Source organism: Paramisgurnus dabryanus, chromosome 12 (genome assembly GCF_030506205.2).
Source record: "Paramisgurnus dabryanus chromosome 12, PD_genome_1.1, whole genome shotgun sequence".
NCBI classification, from domain to species: Eukaryota; Metazoa; Chordata; class Actinopteri; order Cypriniformes; family Cobitidae; genus Paramisgurnus; species Paramisgurnus dabryanus.
The window spans coordinates 30,396,900-30,420,482 of record NC_133348.1 but is presented as its reverse complement, the minus strand read 5'-3'; the positions used below and the strand labels follow the sequence as shown (position 1 = coordinate 30,420,482).

General features: G+C 36.0%; 2 protein-coding genes across 2 annotated transcripts; both read left to right on the top strand.

Moving 5' to 3' along the window:
• Positions 1 to 207: 207 nt before the first annotated feature.
• On the top strand, positions 208 to 5,306 carry LOC141283062 (uncharacterized). The gene is made up of 6 exons (XM_073816313.1): positions 208 to 295; positions 1,468 to 1,530; positions 3,119 to 3,346; positions 4,000 to 4,126; positions 4,292 to 4,458; positions 5,185 to 5,306. Exons 1-6 carry the CDS (start codon positions 208 to 210, stop codon positions 5,304 to 5,306), a joined length of 795 nt encoding a protein of 264 aa, XP_073672414.1.
• A 1,075-nt stretch (positions 5,307 to 6,381) lies between these two features.
• On the top strand, positions 6,382 to 23,486 carry LOC135750062 (cGMP-dependent protein kinase 1). The gene is made up of 16 exons (XM_065268839.2): positions 6,382 to 6,483; positions 7,692 to 7,755; positions 7,847 to 7,924; positions 8,315 to 8,403; positions 8,794 to 8,859; positions 8,974 to 9,021; positions 11,555 to 11,596; positions 15,858 to 15,969; positions 16,087 to 16,223; positions 16,299 to 16,388; positions 16,860 to 17,001; positions 17,172 to 17,335; positions 21,290 to 21,406; positions 21,569 to 21,631; positions 21,925 to 22,000; positions 22,412 to 23,486. Exons 1-16 carry the CDS (start codon positions 6,431 to 6,433, stop codon positions 22,496 to 22,498), a joined length of 1,428 nt encoding a protein of 475 aa, XP_065124911.2. The 5' UTR covers positions 6,382 to 6,430; the 3' UTR covers positions 22,499 to 23,486.
• Positions 23,487 to 23,583: the final 97 nt, after the last annotated feature.

Below are 23,583 nucleotides of genomic sequence, written 5' to 3'. Positions count from 1 at the left end.
AAAATCCTGTTATCATTTACGGTACCCATCCTCAAGTTGTTCCAAACTGCTGAATACTCATTTTTCGGTGAACCCTCATTTTAAGCAGACAGTTTACTAATAATCTAATGAGAGTTTGTGGACCATCAAAATAAAGCGATACCCATAGATTTGTATATATGTAATGTTGTTTGTTAGTGTCCTGCTGAATCATTCAGTATCAGACTGATGGAAGCCCAGCTTGAGGAAATCCAACAGATGTTGGAGAAACAGTGTCAGCTCAACGAAGACCTACAGAAGCAGAACCAGGACCTGAGTAAGATCACACTATCATAAACTGAAACATTATTCAATACTGTTAAGTACAGGGCAGTTGTAGTCTAGAGAGTTGGACTTGTAACCCAAAGGTTGCTGGTTCGAGTTTTACGGCTGGCAGATTGTGACTGTGGTGACCTTGAGTATTAACCCCAGATGCTCCCTGCTGTGATACCTACCCATTGCTCAGTGTGTGTGTGTGTGTGTGTGTGTGTGTGTGTGTGTGTGTGTGTGTGTGTGTGTGTGTGTGTGTGTGTGTGTGTGTGTGTGTGTGTGTGTGTGCGTGCGTGCGTGTGTGCGTCCGTGCGTGTTTGTAAACAATTTTGTCTCGGTTGCTCTTATATTTGCGATCTGAAATTTGTTTTTATAATAATTTACAATCTGCTTTTTACAATCTCATTCATAACATCCCATGGCAAAAATAAATATATAAATATATTTTAAAATATACAAAAAATGCCCAAAAAATATATTTTGTTATATGTAAAAATTGTATGTTTATGCGTATTTTGTATATTTCAAAATATATTTAAAATTTAATATATTTGTAAGCAAAGAAATTGGAAGAAAAACTATGTTTATGTTACATACCTGTAAACATGACAGGTTTGAAAAGGTTAACATTAAATATTTTTAACTTTAAAAGCATACTTTATGAAATCAGATTGTATACATTTCTTGCCATATGGGTTGTAAAATTAGAAATGTATTTGCATCCCCTTGAAATACATTTTTAAATATATTTTGTTTTAACCTTCATATCAACATATTTTCAAATTCCATAATATATTTAGCACATTTTTTAAACTTTAAATTGAGATATTGTTGGCTAGAGACATTTATTTTTTAAGATAACGAGAGGTGAAAGAATGATGAATGTACAACAATGCCTGATAACATTTCAGATTTAAAGTAGATTATTGTCAAGCCCAGCAGTTATAAACTTAATAAAAATAAAGTAATTCATCTGCTTTGTTGTCATGTTGTGATATAATAAACACTGTTATTTTAAAAGAGTCAATTGAATGATTCAGAGATTTACACAGAGAAAGACATTCATTTATTGAGAATGATGTAACTACAGGAAGATAGATAGAAGATAAAGAAAGTATCTGTCCAAAGCGTCAGGTTTTTAAGATTTTGAGGTGATTTATTTTATTGTTTTTATTACAGAGCAACAGCTTCAGCAGAAGGAGATTCATTTAAAAGAGCTGCTGGAAAGATTGAATGAGTTTGGTAAGACAGCTCAACTTTTACCCCACATATAGTATATCATAATAAAACATGTTTTTGTTATATAAAGGTCAAATCGATAACTTTATCTTCTTTACAAGAACATTTATAGAGTTGAGTGCAATTTTTAAAAGCTGCAAAAACTATTTTGTGAGTTCGTAATCAGTGTTTGCACATCAATGATGCCTATACTGTGTGCATGAGCTCGGTCTCTTGAGGTAATACTGTTTGAGTTGAAAAAGATTGCGCAAGTATTATTCCTAAACAGCCGACAAATGAATGATAAGAGTAAGCGTCATAAAACTTAAAGAATCTCATTTAAAAGAGACCGGAGGGACATAAACAAACAATATAATCCTGCACTGATGCAATCATTCACGTCATTAAAAACCTCTGACATAATTTATTCTTTCAGAAGTTTATTGTTAGTTAGTTTTCGTCTTACAGTTAGTTAAAGAACAACTCCAGTAATGTTACCCTTCATGTGTAATGAAGTCTATCCTTCTCTCAGTAAACCCAGGTGGATGATTAGATGAAACTGTTGGTGATGTATTTCTCTCTCTGATGAAACAAATAAACAAATTCGGCTTAAAAATGTTTTTGGACACAATGTGTCCAAGTATATTTTGTCCTTTGAAATTTAGTATGTGCAAAAAAATCTGTATTTATCAAATGTGTGCACGCAGTTCCTACACACACCAGTAAGTAAACATTGTTGATAAATCTCACGTTCTTAAGCACCATTCACGTTCATGGTCATTTGCATTCAAAACACATCCAATGGACCAAACATGGTGACAACACCGAAATCATGCCAAGGAGGGCAAAAAAGAGAGACTTCTCAGAAACAGAAATTGAATTTTTGGTGATGTATTATTTGGTTCACTGACTACAGGTGTTAAATAACCAAAGAAAAAATGAAATAGGATAAAATAACAGCTGGTGTTATTTCTGTTGAGTCAAAAATAAAAAAGGTTTGACATTAAAAACACTGGCAAAAAAGATACTGGAAATATCTGCTACTGTAATGCATTTACTGTTATATGGCAAAAATGAGCTCTTATGTTAAAACTCCTGTCTGCGACTAAATCACTTTAAACATAAACAAATCTTCACACTACAAAAAATGACTTTCTTACTCAGTATTTTTTGTCTTGTTTTCAGTAGAAATATCTAAAAATTCTTAAATTAAAATTAAGAAAAAAAAATTCTTGATGAGCAAAATGACCTTAGTAAATAATTCTAGTTTTAAGAAAAACAATATACGATTTTAGTGAAATTGTTCTTAAAACAAGCAAAACTATCTGCCAATGGGGTGAGAAAAAAAAAGTGAAATAAGATTTATTTTTTCTTAAAGGAGCTGTCCGCAGTGTTTCTACTTAAACTAATCCCTTTTCAATTTCCTTTTTGTGAAGAGGTTGTAATCTCACATTAAAATGATCCACTTTGCGGGTTTTGCTATTACCTCTGAAAAAAATATTATTATTTTTATGTGAAAGTACCGCGCCGGATTTGGCGCGAAATCCAGTGACGTCACCTGCATGTGCGCTCCCGAGCCTCTCGCCTCGTCTACTGACTTTGCGCTCAACAGCGACGACACTGTCTGATAACAGACTGAAACGACCTGCTCCCTGCACAACCTCCACATATTGTGAAGAAAAAAAGTTATCTGCTGAAGCTCGTAAGGCCAAACGTGAATCGGATCAACTTCGGACAAAAACACGGATAAACATTGGCAGGGCATTTGAATTATGGAATAACCTCCGCTTTCTTTTGGGTATAAAACGGATCCGGAGTTGGCTTTCATCCTTTTGGACAGGTAAGCTAACATTACTACAAAGCATGGCAAATATATTTCGATTGTGTGCTTTAGTTTTTTAGATGTTGTTTCGGTTTGCTAGCCTTCGCTTTAGCGTGTTTGCCCAGCCATGGTCGATCGATGACGTAAAACTGCGGACGCGTTTGTTTGCGTGCGTCCGCTTTTTATAAGTCTTTAAACTCGTACAGTCTGACATTGATGGAAACTGAGATTATACAGTGTGACATGGACTTAACTACGATATTGATCGCACAGTGTGGCAAGCAACAACCCTAAAGGACTATTTACCTGAGTTTCCAGCATGTTGTGTGATGCTTTCTCCGGTGTGTTACATCTCAGTCTGGCCGTCGCTCATGAGTTCGAGCACGCGCTTGTAAACTTATTAGTTTATACATCTTGATTTAAGAATTTTTAGATATTTCTACTGAAAACAAGACAAAAATACTAAGTAAGAAAGTCATGTTTTGCAGTGCAGGCCATGTGTTAGCAGACCTTTATGTGTAAAGAGGGCATGCACTGTATAACAGTCACAGCAAATAAATAAACCGAAACAAATACATGTTTAATTAGTAAACGATCACACATTAGCATAAATGATATTGTAGTGGTATACAGTAGTTAAATGATTTATACAGATAAGTTTTGTTTTTCAGATTGTCCATTTCAACAAAATAATAATGAAGTACCTGAAGTTAGAGAAAGTCGGGCAGCTGTCATGGCTCCGGAGCCGGTACCAGAAGAGCTGGATATACCTGACAGCAGGGTTCATAAATCTGACAGGTTACATTTATAACTCATCATATACAATTAAACTGAATGCAGTTATTAAACCTTTACTGAGCCCAACAGTCTCTGATCTTTCTGTGTATCAATATAAATATATCTGTTTTTGTATGATTTATTCCCATAAGCTTATGTTATTTTCTCTGTGTTTGTCTTCTACAGTGAGACGGCTCAGATCATCAAGGCCATCGCTAAGAGCGACTTTCTCAGTCGTCTGGATGAGGAGCAGATCAACATGATGGTGGAGATGATGACATCTCTGAACTTCTGTCCTGGCGATGAGATCATAACAGAAGGCACAGAGGGAGACAGCTTGTACATTGTTGCTGGTGTGTATTAAAGTAGGAGAGAGCGGGGCAAAACCTAAAGCTTTTTGACTTTGGCTCTACCACTCAAATAAATATTTAAGATAGATTCATCTTTTTTTACACAATGCTTTCTTGTTAAGAGAAAATAAAATCGCCTTTCAATACTGTTTTATCTCTTGTAAAAGTAAAAACAAAATGCATTTATATACAGAATTTGGTTTTTATAAAACAACAAGCATTTGAATCACCTAGGACTCACAAAAACCCATTTAAGATATATATTCCAAATATTCCATATTTCCAAAACATATGAAGAAAGGTTTCAGTGTCTTTCTGACAAAAAATACTGTACATTTGGTGTTAAAATCAGAACACTTTTTGTTTCCTTAAAGACTGACGTTAGTATAGGATATAATAATATTAATGCATTTTATTTATTAGCACCGAAACTCTGATGGGATGCCTTTATTATCATTGCACATCTGTACAACGAAAACTTAGCTCTCTCATTAGAAATTCACACATATAAACTTGCATATATATGCAGAAAATGTAAGTCTAAACAAATGTAAACAGGATTGTGCAAAAGATGGATGAGTGCACCTGTAAACCAATGTGTACAGAATCTATAGAATATGGTTTGTATAGCATATGGAAAATGTAATGTTTGTCTATGTGAAACCCAATTGAGAGTATATGAGTTCAGCTTGTAAGAGTGAATTGTAAATAAACTGCATTTTTTTCCAGAGGGAGAGTTAAGAGTAATGCAGGCTGGCCGTGACCTGCGAACTTTAACCTCAGGTGATGTGTTTGGAGAGCTGGCCATTCTATACAACTGTAAACGTACAGCGTCTGTCAAAGGTCAGTGAGCAGAACTGACAGTCTGTGATGCCCATTGCTGGTGTTGTGTTTGAGTATGTTATGTGGTCAGGATCTTTGGTCAGTTGCTGTGAGCACAGATACACACAGTAGATGCGTCATTTGACCGCTTAAAATATGTAGACACATCTCCCATTCGGGAAAGGCCAAGAATTTTTTAGGATATATTGTGCAGCCTTTGCTTGTAAAAGATTTTTAGCAGAGATTTTTAGTCCCAAAAATGAGATAGCATTTCGTAGGTAAGAATGTGTTATTTTTGTGTACTGTATGTATTAACTCAGTATTACAGATTTTTAAAATATAGTAACATTATAATATTGTGTTAGGTAACGCTTTCATCTTAGTGTATCATGTACGCAGTTATAATGTTTGTGTCAACATAACAGCACATAACATTTGATAATTATACATGCATATTACTATATGGCTCACGAGTTTTCATGCACCGGCTTGGCAGAGTTGCATACTTGCGTAACAATTAAATCTTTAAAAAAATATTGCTTTAAAGTAATCCAATTCAGCAGGAAACCACAGACTTGCACACTGGTCCTTGGAACGTTCCAATATGGAGGACGACTTTCATATAAAGGGGTTCTGACTAGAGGGGACACAGCTACGGCAAAATCTCACAAAATGTTGGGTTTGGGGGTACGATTCGATGAAAACCAGCGATTCTGGATAAATACGCTACAGCTGCAGTCTAAATCCCATCAAATGTTGGGTTTAGGGTTAGGTCTGAGGGTCTGATTAGGATGAAAACAGCACTCATCCTGCGAGATTTCACAAGATTATGGCCATAGCTTTAGCCCTTTTAGCCACAACCATAATGGCCCATAGCAACAGCTGCTAATAATGTATATATCTATGGCTCTGAGCACCTACTGTACGTCAACCACACTGCCATATTGTAGCAGGTACTGTCCTATAAACAAATATATTTTCTAGATTAAAAGCACAAAAATGTTTTCATTTCTTGGCAGAAATTGTCAGGGTTGATTCCAGTCTGTGGATTTTTTTCGCCCTCTGCTGGTGTAATGAGTGAAGTGTTTCTGTGTTCTCAGCCGTCACTATCGTGAAGTTGTGGTGCATTGAGAGACAAACATACCGAAGCATCATGACCAACAAATCCAAGAAGAAACGAGAACAACTCATGGGCTTCCTGAAGACGTAAGAAATTCTGTTAAATCTACTTAACACCCGTATGTATAAAAATTGTATTTCATAAAATTTCCTAAAATACCATGTTAACAGTTAAATGCGCCGCTCCTGTTGTGTTAACATTTTATGGGTCTGCACTAGAGGTATAAACTGTTCCAGAACATTGACACGCCATGCTCCTCTCGGTTAAAATGACGCGATGTCGCCGTCTGGTGGTCAGACGGCGCCATTACGTCCCAAATTATCCTGTACCTATTAAAGTGCTGTCTTCTGCCTGTCTGTTAGCCTAAAATAAAACTGGTGTAATTCAGACAATAAGACATTATTTTGTCTTCCCAAACCACAATTAAAACAATAGTAATAATGATGATGATAAAAATAAAATTTGATCATGTGATTCATGAGATAATAAAAAAAATACAATTTCCTCCTCTTAGGTAGGGCTATGACTAAATATAGAATCAGTTGTCTCAAATAGAGTCAGAGGAGTTTTATGTCAACACATTTGCTAATTTTCACATTTATAAAGTTTGGTAGTGGAGTTTTTGTGGAGTTTATTTTGCAAGTGGTTTTATCCAAAGCGGCTACAGTGCATTCAAGCTATTATTTTTCATCAGTTTTATCTTTCGTGGGAATCAAACCAACAACCTGACACAGACATCCCACCTCACCTGGAAGTTTAGTTTAACTGGCACCCGCAAATTATATCAAATATCCTGGAAATCGATGATTTGACAAAAAGCAAGAATAATTTTTTTGCATGGTCCTTAAGTCTAAATAAAGTGTCAAAAAAAAAAAAAAGGAAAATATGGTTGGGTTAAATGACTGTTAAATAATATTTAGGTATAAATTGTTCAATAGCACTGCTAAGAAGCTACTATAGGCTACTGAAGTCCTACATGATGAGGCCGAACTCCCTGTGGACTATTTAAAAATATGACTCCTTGAATTTACGATGCAATATATAAATGACCATAGTTTTTGTGAGTGGTGGTGGGCTACCTCCCTAAAATGTATTTTTCATGGTGAGATGTCTGCTAACACAGTGCTCTAACAAGTGAGCTACAGGAAGTGCATGGTTTAATTACAGATGCATTACACTTCAACAGTGCTTAGTTATTTTCTACCATCTGTATGTTTTATACAGTATACTCAGTGTATCTACAGTACTGTATATTATATAAGCCTGCTTACCTCTTCATAAATTCATCATCCAGAGCTCGCACCTTAAAGTCCCTGAACAATGTGCAGCTGTCCAAGATCATTGACTGCATGGAGGAGGTCAGTGTCTGGTGTCACTGTACTGTAAGTGTTCTTGAGGACGGATGCATGATACATTTTCTGTAATGCTTTTATTTTTGTCGTTCTCAAGGTGAAGTTTGGGAATAATGAAGTCATTGTTCAAGAAGGAACAGAGGGCGATTCGTTTTATATTATACTCAAAGGAGAGGTAAAGGAAGAAACATTTAAAGATTAAAATGTTTGGAAATATTGTGCTTTTGAATGCATGCTTGGATGAATTACTAATTACACAGACGTTAAAAAAATTCTTTGAAAATATACAAATTGTTTTTGGTTGTTATATTTACAAGAAAAAATAAATGAACTAATTACTAATAATTGCAAAATAGTACACAGATGTTCCTATATTAAATCAAATTTAAATATAAATCCTTTTCATTGATGATTTATGATAAGTCTTTGAGAAGCTTAGGTCGTCCTCTGTAAGATGACTTTACAATTTAGGACAATGCTATTATTTAAATACATACATGTATAAAAAATTAAAGACATTTTAGCATGTTTAAAAAGCTTATTTTAAAGTTTTATTTACCATCAGGTTTTAGTGACGAAAAAAGTGAACGGACAGCAGAAAGTCATCCGTAAGATGGGTGAGGGGGAACACTTTGGAGAACTGGCTCTTATACGGTAACCATGGTCACTGTTACTTAGTGACAACATAGGATGAGGTCCATTCATTAGAAGCATATGCTGGGTCCCAATTTGCCTACTATGCCTACTATACTATGACAATGCCTACTATACTATGACATAAACACATGCACTGAATCATTTGAATCAGCCATGCATTCATCTGCACTTCGAAATTTAATCAGAAACAGAAAACCATCTGGGCGCTTTTCAGAATACTAATTTCAACATGCTTTGATTTGGGACATACAAATTGTAGTTTCAAATAATATTTAGGATGGATATGATGCATATTGGCTAATCTACTAAATTTTATCTGTAAATAATGATAAAATAATTGAGGATTATCATTTTGCTAAATGAAATCTTGTCTTGTGTATTTTCCAGCGAGATCCTCAGGACAGCCACGTGCACAGCTGTTGGAAATGTTACCTGCTTTTCCATTGATAAAGAGTGAGTCTGATTTAATGCTGAAAATAGAGTTTCACTTATTTTGTACAAGACAAACATTTCAGTTCTAATTGATGTGCGATTACTATGAGAAACAATGTCTTTACTTCCCTACAGAGTTTTTGAGGAGACAATTCCTATTGACAGCCTGGAGCTCCATGATGAGTAAGATACCCTTACAGTACATATATGAAAATAATTACAGACGAATCAAAGACTATACCCAAAATAATAAAACTAATAAACAGAGAACAATCACAAAGTAATGACACAGTAATCACAGAATAATCACCGAGTAATTACAGAATATGAAGAAAAAATCACAGAATAAACACAGACTATACAGAGAATAATCACAGAGAATTGACAGAGTAATTACACAATAATCATACAGTAATCACAGAGTAATTTCAAAATAATCACAGAATATTTAAAAAAATATCATACAATAATCACAGAATAATCACAGAGTAAATGACACAGTAATCACAGAGTTATGACACAGTAATCACAGAATAATCACTGAGTAATTACAGAATAATCACAGAGTAATCACAGAATAATCACAGAGTAATCACAGAATAATCACAGAGTAATCACAGAGTAATCACAGAATAATCACAGAGTAATCACAGAATAATCACAGAGTAATTTCAGAATAATCACAGAGTAATTTCAGAATAATCACAGAGTAATTTCAGAATAATCACAGAATATTTAAAAAATATCATACAATAATCACAGAATAATCACAGAGTAAATGACACAGTAATCACAGAGTTATGACACAGTAATCACAGAATAATCACTGAGTAATTACAGAATAATCACAGAGTAATTACAGAATAATCACAGAGTAATTTCAGAATAATCACAGAGTAATTTCAGAATAATCACCGAGTAATTTCAGAATAATCACGGAGAAATTTAAAAATAATCACATAGTAATTTCAGAATAATCACAGCGTTATTTCAGAATAATCACAGAGTAATTTCAGAATAATCACAGAGTGATTTCAGAATAATCACAGAGTGATTTCAGAATAATCACAGAGTGATTTTATAATAATCACAGAGTAATTTTAGAATAATCACAGAGTAATTTTAGAATAATCACGGAGTAATTTTAGAATAATCACCGAGTAATTTAAGAATAATCACCAAGTAATTTTAGAATAATCACAGAGTAATTTTAGAATAATCACTGAGTAATTTTAGAATAATCACCGAGTAATTTTAGAATAATCACCGAGTAATTTCAGAATAAGCGTAATTTCAGAATAATCACTGAGTAATTTCAGAATAATCACAGAGTAATTTCAGAATAATCACCGAGTAATTTCAGAATAATCACCGAGTAATTTCAAAATAATCACATAGTAATTGCAGAATAATCACAGAGTAATTACAGAATAATCACAGAGTAATTGCAGAATAATCACAGAGTAATTTCAGAATAATCACTGGATAATCACAGAGTAATCACAGAATCATCACAAAGTACTTAGACAGTAATCACAGAGTAATGACACAGTAATTAAAGAATAATCACTGAATAATTACTGAGTAATCGTAAAATAATCACCAAGTAATTATAGCGTAATCTCACTGTTATTTTTTTGTGTGTTTTACACTTTTATGTTATTGGCTGTATTTGGTTCAGAATGTGCTTCTCTCAATTTAAATTGTTCGCAGTGCATGTTCCCAGAATAGGTGATTTTTATTGATCAGGGTGAGGTGACACTGGCTTAGGTTGTACGTTGCTTCAGGAGGAAGGAACAATTTCTTTCAAGAAAAAATATTTTCTACATTTTAAATGGCTGTTAATGGCTGTCAGACTAACCCTCCCCCTCCATCTTTCAGACATACAATAAATGCTCCACATTTAAAGTGTATGAAAATTTTCAAGGTCAGCTGTGTATCTGTGGTAAAGTGCTGAATGTGTTTGTCTCATTCTGTTTGAGAGATGCACAATACCCTTGAGGACACTTAAGGTCTAGGAAGATGAATGTGGCCTCATCAAAACACTTCACTGATTCATGCACTCAAAAGAAATGCATGGTTACCACAATAAACACCTCTCTGTTCATGCTCTTTAAGATAACCTTGCTGTTTCAGGGATGCTTCCAGACATTGAGGTCATATGCCAGTCGTAAAACTGTCTGTATATCTTTACTGTAAGGTAAAACTGTGTTGATATGGAGCTGATTAAGGAGTCTAGTGATAGAAAGATAAATCTTTTTAGTTTAGTTGTTTGCTGATCTTTTTAAATTTAGTCGCTCATCAGCACACACAAAAGTCTCAGTGTTGTTGTGTTTATGTAACAGTTTTATCACCGCTCTCTTAGATGTAAGTTTTGTAACTGTGATTTGTGGGAATCTACACTGAGAAGAGGGCTCTGATGTCAGTCTGTTATATACTTCACTCAGTAGCTATAACATACAGACAGAAGTGCATGCTGCCGCACGGCTTAGATCGCTTCACAGATTAGGGTTGTTTTGTTGTCCTCTCTGTTAGTGTTGATGTATTCATTGCTATTAACCAGGGCAACACTGACCTATGAACTTTTTTGTGCTTCCTTTTCTAAAACTAATTGATGAGTCCTAAATTTCAATGCATATATTATTAATACACTGTTTTGCCTCAGCAAGTACTGTATTCTGTGTAAAGCTTTTGCATTATTTCATTGTTTTTGTAGACCAGATCTAATTGAGGATGTTGAAAAGCCAAAGAATGTGGGGTAAGATATTTTACTGAATATAAATCTTAAGTTTTACATAGACTTTAAACATGGTGTCTCAGTTTTAGTCTAAATGTCAAAATATCACATCTAAATAAAACTATTTGATATAAGCAATATTAGTATATTTATTTAATATTATGTAATGTAATATTTTTATACCATATAAAATAACGCTGGCTCACTTGCCATAATGTACAAACCTGTGTCTTCATTTCTGCATAACTTAAAATATATTGCTCAAGGTACCTTTACATATCTCTGCATCTTTCAATGAAATCTCCACTAGAGGCATTTGGTTTTTCTTTGTTTTGACACAAGCTTTTAGGTAGCACTTTATTTTACAGTACGTGTACTTACCTTGTACATATATGGTAAATAAGTTGTACTTACCGACAAATGTGTGGTACTTACTTTTAGGTATCTACATGGTAATTAACTGGTATCATTACTGTACTTACCAGTGGTACATACTTGGTAGTTATTATGTAACTCTAGATAAGTAATGGGTAATAACAGATACATACATATAGTGTAGGTATACTGTAACTAACGAGTATTTAGTATTTACAAGCAAGTTAGGGTAAATGACAGGTATTTATAGTGTACATATATGATAACTAATATCAAACACTACTGTACTTACAAATTGTATACACAATAAGTGTGTACTAGTGAATTTACCCATTAGTTAATGCATATGATAGTCAATGCTTTGGTTTGCCTCACAGTGACATGTATACGATGCTATATCCTAGGTGGTAGGTCCTATGTAATAACTGTGAAAAATCAACACTTTATTTTACAGTCCTGTTTCCATGCAGTTACCATATACGTACTAGTGAATGTACCCAGTAGTTAATGCATACGGTTATTTAATGCTTGGTTGTAGGACAAAGATACTGAGTACCAAAATGGCACATAAGTAATGTTTGTTCTTAGTTATCATATATGTATGGTATAAGTATGACTTACACTTGCCTGCAGGTACCACATACTTATTGTGTATATACAATTTGTAAGTACGGTAGTGTTTCTCGTTGGTTACAGTATACATACACCATATGTGCCGGTCATTTACTTACACTGGCCTACAGGTACGTGTATATACACTTAATATATCAAATACATATGATATTAGTTATCATATACTGTATGTACACTATAAATATCTGTCATTTACCCCAACCTGCCTGTAAATACTAAATACTTATATTGTACATTTATTTGTAAGTACAGTAATGTTTCTCGTTAGTTACAGTAAACCTACACTATAACTATGTATCTCTTAATACCCAGTACTTATCTAGAGTTACATAATAACTACCTAGTATGTACGACTGGTACAACCTGATCTCACAAATTTTTTGCTAATTTTTCCGTGGCATTCTCACGGATCTCCGCATATTTCCGTGGCTCTCCCACAGACTTTCTTTTCCGTGGCATTCTCACGGATTGGTTACTCAACTGTTTTGTCCTATTTTCTTACCATTGTCGTTAGGGATGGGCATTCGATTAAATTTTTTTAGTCGATTGTCGAGAGAATTAACGATCGACTATCGATTAATCATTAATATTTTTATAATAAAAAATAATTACTTAACTTATTATTCAAAAATGTTGAATACAAAAATACAGCGTGTTTTCCTCCATGAGACCTTTATTACAAGATCAACTTGTGGCAAACAGTTAAACTACATTTAGTTAGACAAACGGACCATATATGCGCTTGAATATGCGGTGCTCTAAAGCAGCGGAACCTTCAGCTGCGAGCCGCATTCTTAAACAGAGAGCTCATCTGTTCAAAAAAATCGTGATCTCTTCATGATTATTTTTTTGAAATCAAAACGGAAGGTCACAGATAACGGAGTATGGTGTCAAATATTGCACCCTGGTGGTAAAATGTTGAATTGCTGCCACACAGTGAAATCATTTAATCGCTTCAAGACACACGCTACGCATTAGATAAAAAAAGTATTCGATTAATCAATAACAAATTAACGTCATCGACTAAATTCTTAACGATCAATTATCGATCGTCGATTAATCATGCCCATCCCTAATTGTCGTTTCGGTTTAGGGTTAGATTTACATAAAATGACATCCCTACCCAAACCCAACTCTAACCCCAACGCCAGGCAACAACTGATTAAAGTTCAGAAAATATAAAAGAATACATCAGAAAAAATAGTATATACCAATACTTAAAGTGACATACTAACGCAAACACCAAATCTAACCCTAAACCGAAGCGACAATGGTTTGAAAATAGCAAAAAGCAGTTGTGTAACCAATCCGTGAGAATGCCATGGAAAAGAAAGTCCATGGCAGGGCCACGGAAATATGCGGAGATCCGTGAGAATGCCACAAAAAAATGAGAGATACCTAAAAGTAATTACCACACATTTGTCGGTAAGTACAACTTATTTACCATATATGTACAAGGTAAGTACACATACTATAAAATAAAGTGCTACCAGATTGGTAAAAGTTTAGAAGCAGACACACAAATTACACTGCAAAAAATGACTTTCTTACTTAGTATTTCTGTCTTGTTTTCAGTAAAAATATCTAAACATTCTTAAATCAAGATGTATTTTCTTGATATGCAAAATGACCTATGAAAATGAGCCTAGTTTTTAGACCAAACATATACAATTTAAGCGAATTGTGCTTAAAACAAGCAAATAAAATCTGCCAATGGAATAAGAAAAATTTTCTTGAATTAAGTGTTTATGAAAAAGTAAACAAGAAAAAAATACTAAGTAAGTAAGTCATTTTTTTATGTGTAACAACCTTAAAGATTAAAAAATGTCTCCATTTGGTACTTATTTATGCTCATATGCGCTCAAATGCCCAGCATACTTAAGCGACTAAAGGTGTCCTTGTGGTTTAATTTAAATAAAACACACCTGACTAAAACATACAGATGTATTTTGATCACTCATTACTGTCCCCTCTTTAAATTGCCACTATGCTTCCCATTCTTGCTACAGTATACCTCGACCGAACCCTATCAATCGTTCTGTAAAGACATCAGATGCTTATCCGCCACAGTCACGGATTAACTGATAAATATACGCCAATAATGTTCAGTATTGTCTGTTTTGTAACCTTAAATAAACCTGCATCAAAACAGAGGAAAAACTGCGAGAGCCTGCAAGAGCACACACGTGATGACTATAGTAACGATTTCAAAGTGATGCAAGATCTCACAGAAACGGGAGATCAAACGTGACTTGAAAAAATAAATGTTGTGGTTGTTCTTGCATGAAACATTATAAAAGTACTTGTACTGTTGCCATAGTTGTGCAAGTCGATATTCTCGCTCAATACTCCTCTTTCATGTCATGGTTGTGGGTGTCTATTTTCAGCTATTAAAGCACACAACATTGCACGCTCTCATTGGCTATTGCAGCTGTCATGTCTGAGGCAGTCTGATCAAGAGTCGTAAATAGAAAACTTGTTTGATATTTACCATTTGGGTTTTGGGCAACCCAGTCTCACCCCATTTCGTCAATATTTGACGACACTTGACCATTCGTCAATATGTGACGCGGAGGGTATACCTTTCGCGTCATTTTTTGACGAACTGGGGACTTCAATACTATTAAGTCCGTTGCATTCTCTTTCCTATTTTCTTACCAATTTCGCGTCGGTTTAGGGTTAGATTTACATAATGACATCCCTACCCAAACCTAACTCTAACCCCAACGCCAGGTGACAACTGTTTCTAACCCCAATGCCTGGTGACAACTGTTTAATTTCCCGTACACTGTTTAATTTCGCGTACACGGTTTAATTTTGCGTAATCTAACCCTAAACCGACGCGAAATTGGTAAGAAAATAGGAGAAGAGAATGCAACGGACGTAATAGTATTGAAGTCCCCAGTTCGTCAAAAAATTACGCGAAAGGTATACCCTCCGCGTCACATATTGACGAATGGTCAAGTGTCGTCAAATATTGACGAAATGGGGTGAGACTGTGTTATTTGGGGAGGCTCCAACGGGATCGAAAGCAGCAAAATAATCGCAATAAACCCACACACCGGCTGCTGTAAAACACTAATCGGGCCACACCCCCTTTTGATCGCAGAGGGTGCAAATCGAGCTTAAAATCTTCCCGTGTATCGCCAGCCTACGCAGGATTTTTTTGTCTGTCTGGTGTCTTGCCTGGTGTCTACTTCTAAATATAGTCTTTAAATAAGTTATAATTCATTTGTAAATGAATTAAATATAGTGTATGCTTCTTTGGCCTTAGGCTGAAAACCTCTCTGAATTTAAGAGATCTGATCCCTGTGCCGTACCAGGAGGGCCGCTATCAAGGAGATCCTGTCACTCTCGGTGTCGGGGGGTTTGGAAGAGTAGAGCTGGTATGACAGAGAATCTATCAAGGATTTATGACTGATTTGTGTTTTCCAGAGTTTCTTGTTGATCTGATTTAATTTCGTCATTTACGTTTTTTATTTATTTGGATGTTTATTTGCTAGGTAACTACCCTACAGCACAGAAAGTACTTTGCTATGAAAAAGGTCAGTAAAAAGCACATTGTTGCAAAGAGGCAGGAATCTCACATTCTTCTGGAATTGAGAATTCTTCAGGCGATCCAGTGCGACTTCATCGTCAGGTAAGTTCTTCAATCCTGTGGTGGTCGGATTCAAATGAGTTTGATGGGTCACATTAAAATTCTCCTCCTGTTTAGACTCTACGCTGCCTTCAGAGACACTCGATACATCTATATGATCATGGAGTTCTGTTCCGGTGGAGAAATCTGGACCAAACTGAAAGAAGCGTAAGATATTCACCAGTGCTGTTTGTTTAGTCATCAACACGAAAGTGGCCCCACCCTACTGAAAAGACTAGCTTCAACCAGCCTAAGATGGTTGGCGGGTTCTAGTTGGTTAAGCTGGTGTAGCAGGCTGGTTAAAAAGGGGTTTTGGACACTTTTTACAGTAGCTAGTCTTAGCGGGCCCACCAGCTTGACCTGGAAGATTGGCCATCCTGGCTAAGCTGGTTGACTGGTCTTATCTTATTTAGATTGAAGTAACTGGTTTTAGCTGGTCCTCCCAACCTTGCAATGCTGCCTAAACTGGTCAAGCTGGTGGGCCAGCTGGTTTTAGCTGGTGGGTCAGCTAGTCTCCCAGCCTGACCAGCTAAAAAGTGCCCTAAACCCCTCTAAGACCAGCCTGCTACAAGAACTGAATCTGCTGTTCTTTTCAGTAAGGCATAGTTTTACATGTGGTTTTCTGTTATTTTGTCACAGGGGGCGATTTGAGGAGAATATAGCTGTGTTTGTAACAGCATGTGTGGTTGAAGCCTATGCATACCTTCATAAGAAAGGAATCCTATATCGAGATCTGAAACCAGAAAACCTTATGCTGGACTATAGAGGATATGTAAAACTGGTAAAATAAATACAGTTTATACACACCTGGCAGAATCTGTCTTTTGAAAATCCAAAGCACTGTTTGTTTTGTCTAGTAGTATGTAAGCACACCTCAGTGTTGAATACATTCACAAATATGGAGACACCTGCATTTTTTACCAGTCTCTGTCTCTATTATTTTGCTTTCAGGTTGATTTTGGCTTTGCGAAAGAGCTTTCTCGAGGTGAAAAGACATATTCATTTTGTGGTACTCCAGAGTACATGTCTCCAGAGATCATTCAGAACCACGGTCATGACTTTGCTGCTGACTTTTGGTCACTTGGTGTTCTGGTCTATGAGCTCCTTGTGGGGAGGTAAAAATATAGACTTAAACTCTCACCAAACAAACTTTTCACCAAACAAACTCACCTTTACCAAACAAACGTCTCACCAAATAAACTCTCACCAAAAAACATCTCAGCAAACAAACGCCTCACCAGATAAACTCTCACCAAACAAACGTCTCATTAAATAAACTCTTGCCAAATAAACTCTCTCCAAAGAAACTCTCACCAAACAAACTCTCACCAAACAAACTCATACCAAACAACTTCTTGCCAGGGCCGGAGTGGGACCACTTTTCAGCCCGGGAGTTTCAGGCCCAAGACCGGCCCACTTTTTCCATAGTGTTATTCCAAATTAGCACTTTTTTCAAATTGGATAAATAAAGCAACAGTTCAGCTCTTACCATAGTTTTTATTAATATCATGGTTCAACAAATAAGGTAAAAGTTAAATAATATTTCACTTAAGAAGTTAACAAAAATATTCCTCTACACTCTAAAAAAGGCTGGGTTACTTTTTACCCATAATGGGTAAATATTGGACAGAACACATGTTGGGTTAAAAATTACCCCATGCTGGGTTAAAAATAACCCAATGTTAGGTTGTTGTTATGCAACCATGGATTATAATAACCCAACAGGTGGGTTAAAACAACCCAGCACTGGGTCAATTTTACCCCAGCAGCGTGTTCTGTCCAATATATAAAATATATAAATAACCCAGCCCTTTTTATAGTGTATTCCACAAGGAAAGGTTGATAAATTATTAGCATTGCTAATGCTATGAGGCCGATGATTAATGCAAATAGAAATATAAAAGTCCTAATTAAAAAAGAAAACAATTTGACAAAAATATTGAATACAAAATTGGTTATATAGCATAACAAGTGATTTATAAGCTTTTTTAGGCTGGTCATTTTTGACTGGGAAAACAAAAGGTGTTATAGGATTCTGAACATAACCTGAGGGTTAAATAACTTTAATTCATATTGTTTACTCATGGCCTCCTCATTTTCAGCGGGGGACTGCTCAAAAGCTGCTTGCATAATGCAAAGTCTATGAATCGCCATGTATACACAAAAGGGTAATATTTTAACAAAAAAAAAATTTGGCTTGTAAATAGTTTGACAACGGTATTAGCCGAATAATTACGTTGCTAATGCTAATCATCACTAGGCTTATTTCTCTTTAAGTTACCTGTTGTCACATTTGTTTGTCCTCTTGAAAATAAATCTGTAGGTTTGGCACATTTGGCAGCATCCTCCTCCAATGTATTTTTTCTTCAACCTGTTTTTTACGCCCTCCTCCTCTCAGACGCGTATTGTTACGGTAGGGCCGGCCCAGACTACCGGAGAAAAGTTTTCTTGGACGTGCTATGGACCGAACCAACTCTATGGGAGGGGAAAACTCCTTCACATGGTACAACCCATGCAGAGGCTGCGCGCTGCAGTGTCAATGCGAAACGTGTGAAGTTTCATTTGAAGATAGACTCACTAACGTGACAAAAAAAAAAAAAAAAAAACTCGACCGGCCCAAAAGTGAAGCGGCCCACCGGGAATTCTCCCGGTTCTCCCGATTACCCACCCCGGGCCTGCTTCTTGCCAAACAACGTCTTGCCAAACAAACTCTTGCCAAACAAACATCTCACTAAATAAACTCTCACGAAACATTCTCTCGTAAACAAACTTTCGCCAAAAAACTATTGCTAAACAAACTCTTACCAAATAAACTCTTGCCAGACAAACATCTCACTAAATAAACTCTCACGAAACAAACTCTCGCCAACAAGCTCTCGGCAAACAAACTCTCAACAAACAAACTCTTGCCAAACAAACTCTCACCAAACTCTTGCCATATAAACTCTCACCAAAAAAACTCTCACCAAACAAACTCATGCCAAACAACTTCTTGCCAAACAAACATCTCAGTAAATAAACTCTCACAAAACAGACTCTCGTAAACAAACTTTCGCCAAACAAACTATTCCTAAACAAACTCTTACCAAAAAAACTCTTGCCAGACAAACATCTCACTAAATAAACTCTCACAAAACAGACTCTCACCAAACTCTCACAAAACAGACTCTCACCAAACTCTCGCCAAAAAACACTCACAAAACAAACGTCTTAACAAACAAACATCCTACTAAACAAATTCTCGCCAAACAAACTCTCACCAAACTCTTACCAAACAAACTCTCACCAAACTCTCACCAAACAAACTTTTGCCAAACAAACTCTTGCCAAACAAACTCTCGCAGAACAAATTCATGCCAAACAACTTCTTGCCAACTACCTCTCACCAAACAACCTCTCGCCAAACAACCTCTCGCCAAACAACCTCTCGCCAAACAACCTCTCACCAAACAAACTCTCACAAAAGAAATTCATGCCAAACAACTTCTCGCCAACTACCTCTCACCAAACAACCTCTCGCCAAACAACCTCTCGCCAAACAACCTCTCGCCAAACAACCTCTCACCAAACAAACTCTCACAAAAGAAATTCATGCCAAACAACTTCTCGCCAACTACCTCTCACCAAACAACCTCTCGCCAAACAACCTCTCGCCAAACAACCTCTCGCCAAACAACCTCTCACCAAACAAACTCTCACAAAAGAAATTCATGCCAAACAACTTCTCGCCAAACTACCTCTCACCAAACAACCTCTCGCCAAACAACCTCTCACCAAACAACCTCTCGCCAAACAACCTCTCGCCAAACAAACTCTCGCCAAACAACCCTCTCGCCAAACAACCTCTCACCAAACAACCTCTCACCAAACAACCTCTCGCCAAACAACCTCTCACCAAACAACCTCTCGCCAAACAACCTCTCACCAAACAACCTCTCGCCAAACAACCTCTCGCCAAACAACTTCTCGCCAAACTACCTCTCACCAAACAACCTCTCGCCAAACAACCTCTCACCAAACAACCTCTCGCCAAACAACCTCTCGCCAAACAACCTCTCGCCAAACAACCTCTCGCCAAACAACCTCTCGCCAAACAACCTCTCGCCAAACAACCTCTCGCCAAACAACCTCTCGCCAAACAAACTCTCGCCAAACAACCCTCTCGCCAAACAACCTCTCACCAAACAACCTCTCACCAAACAACCTCTCGCCAAACAACCTCTCGCCAAACAACCTCTCGCCAAACAACCTCTCGCCAAACAAACTCTCGCCAAACAACCCTCTCGCCAAACAACCTCTCACCAAACAACCTCTCACCAAACAACCTCTCACCAAACAACCTCTCACCAAACAACCTCTCGCCAAACAACCTCTCACCAAACAACCTCTCGCCAAACAACCTCTCACCAAACAACCCTCTCGCCAAACAACCTCTCGCCAAACAACCTCTCACCAAATAAACTCTCACAAAACAAATTCATGCCAAACAAACTCACACCAAACAAACTCTCGCCAAACAAACTCACACCAAACAAACTCTTGCAAAACAAACTCACATCAAATAAACTCACACCAAACAAACAAACTCTTTCTAAACTAACTTAAGGCAAACAAACTGTAATTAAACAAACTCACTAAACAAACTTTCATAAAACAAACTATAACCACATAAACTCACGCCATACAAACTCATGCCAAACAAACTCTCCCAAAAAAGTCACTTCAAACAAACTCTCGCCAAACAAACTCACGGCAAACAAACTGTGATTAAACAAACTCACTAAACAAACTCATTAAACAAACGTTCATCAATCAAACTATTAGTAAATAACCTTTTCCTAATGCTCGGGAACAACAAAGACAATGTCATATGCGTTTTTATTGCAATCCATCAAAACTCTTTTATCAACTAGTTAAAGGTGCCATTTTTTGGTAGTTTGGTATCATTTTATATTTATTTTATATTCTGAATGTACTGTATTATTAAACCCTAGGCATTCTACAGTAAGTGTGTTTCTGTTTTCCAGTATACTGAATATTGCTTATCATATTTTTTATTTGCGCTTCAGTCCGCCCTTTTCCAGTTCAGAACCACAGAAGATCTATGCAAAGATTTTGGATGGGGTGTTGAATTTCCCCCCTTATCTTGGAGAAAGTGCCAAATCTGTGATCAGTAAATTATGCAGGTAGTTGTATTTTTTAATCTAACACAACGACTTTGGTTGCTTATTATTCTGTGTTGCATTAAAAAAATATTTTTGTGTAAAAATAAAATTTCTTTTGAAATGCATGTCTGCTGTCTTGACATTGTTTCTCTTCAGCATGTTGTGTTTTATTGGGTTTTGCAGGCCACGACCTGGACAGCGACTGGGTAACACAAAAAATGGAATTAAAGATGTCAGACATCACAGGTGACCTTCATGAACTTAGTTGTATCAGTATAATACCAACAATAAATCATGTAACATAATCTATATTATACCATTGCATGTATATCAGTATTTATATTGTTACTCATTTTTAAAGGTAGGTCTTTAGTTTTTGTGTTCGGATGCGTGTATATAAGGTATAAAATACTTTATAAATCATATAAAAATACAACAGCATTACAATGTCCTCTACGTGTTTTGTCACTGGCCATAAATTGTGGCAGTGTGCTGTACATTTTTATTACATATAAAATATATTTCCCCTCTTCTTTCAGATGGTTTAACAGCATTAACTGGCATAAATTAAGAATGGGGCAGCTGGAGGCACCAACGATCAGACTCATTAGAAAGGTGATATTTTATACATTCAGTTCTTTATCAAAAACATCTGACAAATACTGAACAAAACTGATATTTAAGCTTCTGAATGTTTCTACTTGGTATGAACTACTCACTCATACAGTAAATAATTTTTTTGCCATCTCTTTGTTATCAAAACTCTAATATTGCAAAAGTGATGATAGGACAAATGAAAATATATTTAGCATGATCCACATATACATTACCTCAATGTCAAAGCATTTCGTTTCTGTAGTAATTCAATAATGTTGCACAACATCAGGTTACAGCTATTGTGGCAATTATTATGTAAGCTACTGAGGGCGATTTTAACTTTTTATTTCCACGCAAGAACTAAACCACAGCATAAAACTCCTACATCTTCCTACAGTAAGTAACAGTTCTGTATTGATGTTTTTATAGGGTCCCTGCTACATAAACTTTGACATCTTACCCTATGATAAGACCAAAGCAGAGGAGGAATTTTCAGGTTGGGATCAAGTTTTCTAACCAGTTGTCAACTCCTGGAATCTCTTGCACATCTACTGATCTACTCAATGCCTAATACCATCATGTACATATCAATATTTTCTCTGGGCACCAGTACCAAAAAAATCACAATTTAGACCAATTTCTATCCTCTGTGAATAAACCTTAAATAATGTGTGTGGTTTTGAGGCTGACTTTCCTTTAAGAGTTCAATGTAAAATGTCAAGTGCTACGATTGGCTTACAATTTTTACAAAAGAAAAACATCTCTGTTGTAAGATTTCACAAAGAGAATAATGGGTGAATGCATTTGCCTGATTAAATTGCATTTGTGATGAGACATCTGTCATCTTTGGGGTATAAATTATGGATTGATACAGTACAGTACTGTATGCCTTCTGTGTTGTTATAATTCGGCAGCATAAAACCAATCTGACTCTGTAACATTTTAAGTGAAACATGTGAGTTACATAATTTATAATCTTATTTCACTTTGCTTTGACCTGTTTATCTAGATTTTAAATGTTGAAAAGTTGGCTGACTAGATTTCATGGATTCAGAAGACTGGCAAAGGTATTTTTATTTAGAGGGTGAATAATGCCCAGGTAAAACCTTAAAGATGCTGTGTTCCACTATGCAAATGAGTTTATCTCAACAGCCAATCACAGCACTATAAGTACCACAGATAAACGTCACTTACTGTTGTGAGTCTTAGGCTCAGAAGGACAATGCAATGACCTGTCGTAAAACTAAACTCTTCAATTCAATGTACCTGCTTCTGGCATATCAATAGGCATTGCTTGGCCTTTATGATTTATAGTTGTTTGAATAGTTGCACTTTTTGTTTATTTAAAAGAAGAAAACTTTTATCTGTTTTTCCTGCTTTCTCTCCAAAATATTTAAATGTACTCTTGCATCGTGGCAGCAATACTGTTGATATTGTTATTTCTTGCATGGGAAATTGCTTGTGATGTACCTTATTTGAAAGTCAGTGTATGCATATATATTTATACATGTCATGAATTGTATATTGCAAATTAAATGTGACTGTGGTTCATTTGAAACAGGCTGATGTTGTTTATAGTCACATAATTATCACACTTCGAG

Excerpts from the sequence above, each read along its gene's own strand:
- LOC141283062 (XM_073816313.1), top strand. The coding sequence starts at position 208 with ATGGAAGCCCAGCTTGAGGAAATCCAACAGATGTTGGAGAAACAGTGT. Across the intron at positions 1,531-3,118 it reads GGAAAGATTGAATGAGTTTG|CGACGACACTGTCTGATAAC; the intron begins GTAAGACAGCTC and ends TGCGCTCAACAG. Across the intron at positions 4,127-4,291 it reads AGGGTTCATAAATCTGACAG|TGAGACGGCTCAGATCATCA; the intron begins GTTACATTTATA and ends TGTCTTCTACAG.
- LOC135750062 (XM_065268839.2), top strand. The coding sequence starts at position 6,431 with ATGACCAACAAATCCAAGAAGAAACGAGAACAACTCATGGGCTTCCTG. Across the intron at positions 15,970-16,086 it reads GGTTTGGAAGAGTAGAGCTG|GTAACTACCCTACAGCACAG; the intron begins GTATGACAGAGA and ends TTTATTTGCTAG. Across the intron at positions 17,002-17,171 it reads ATAGAGGATATGTAAAACTG|GTTGATTTTGGCTTTGCGAA; the intron begins GTAAAATAAATA and ends TTTTGCTTTCAG.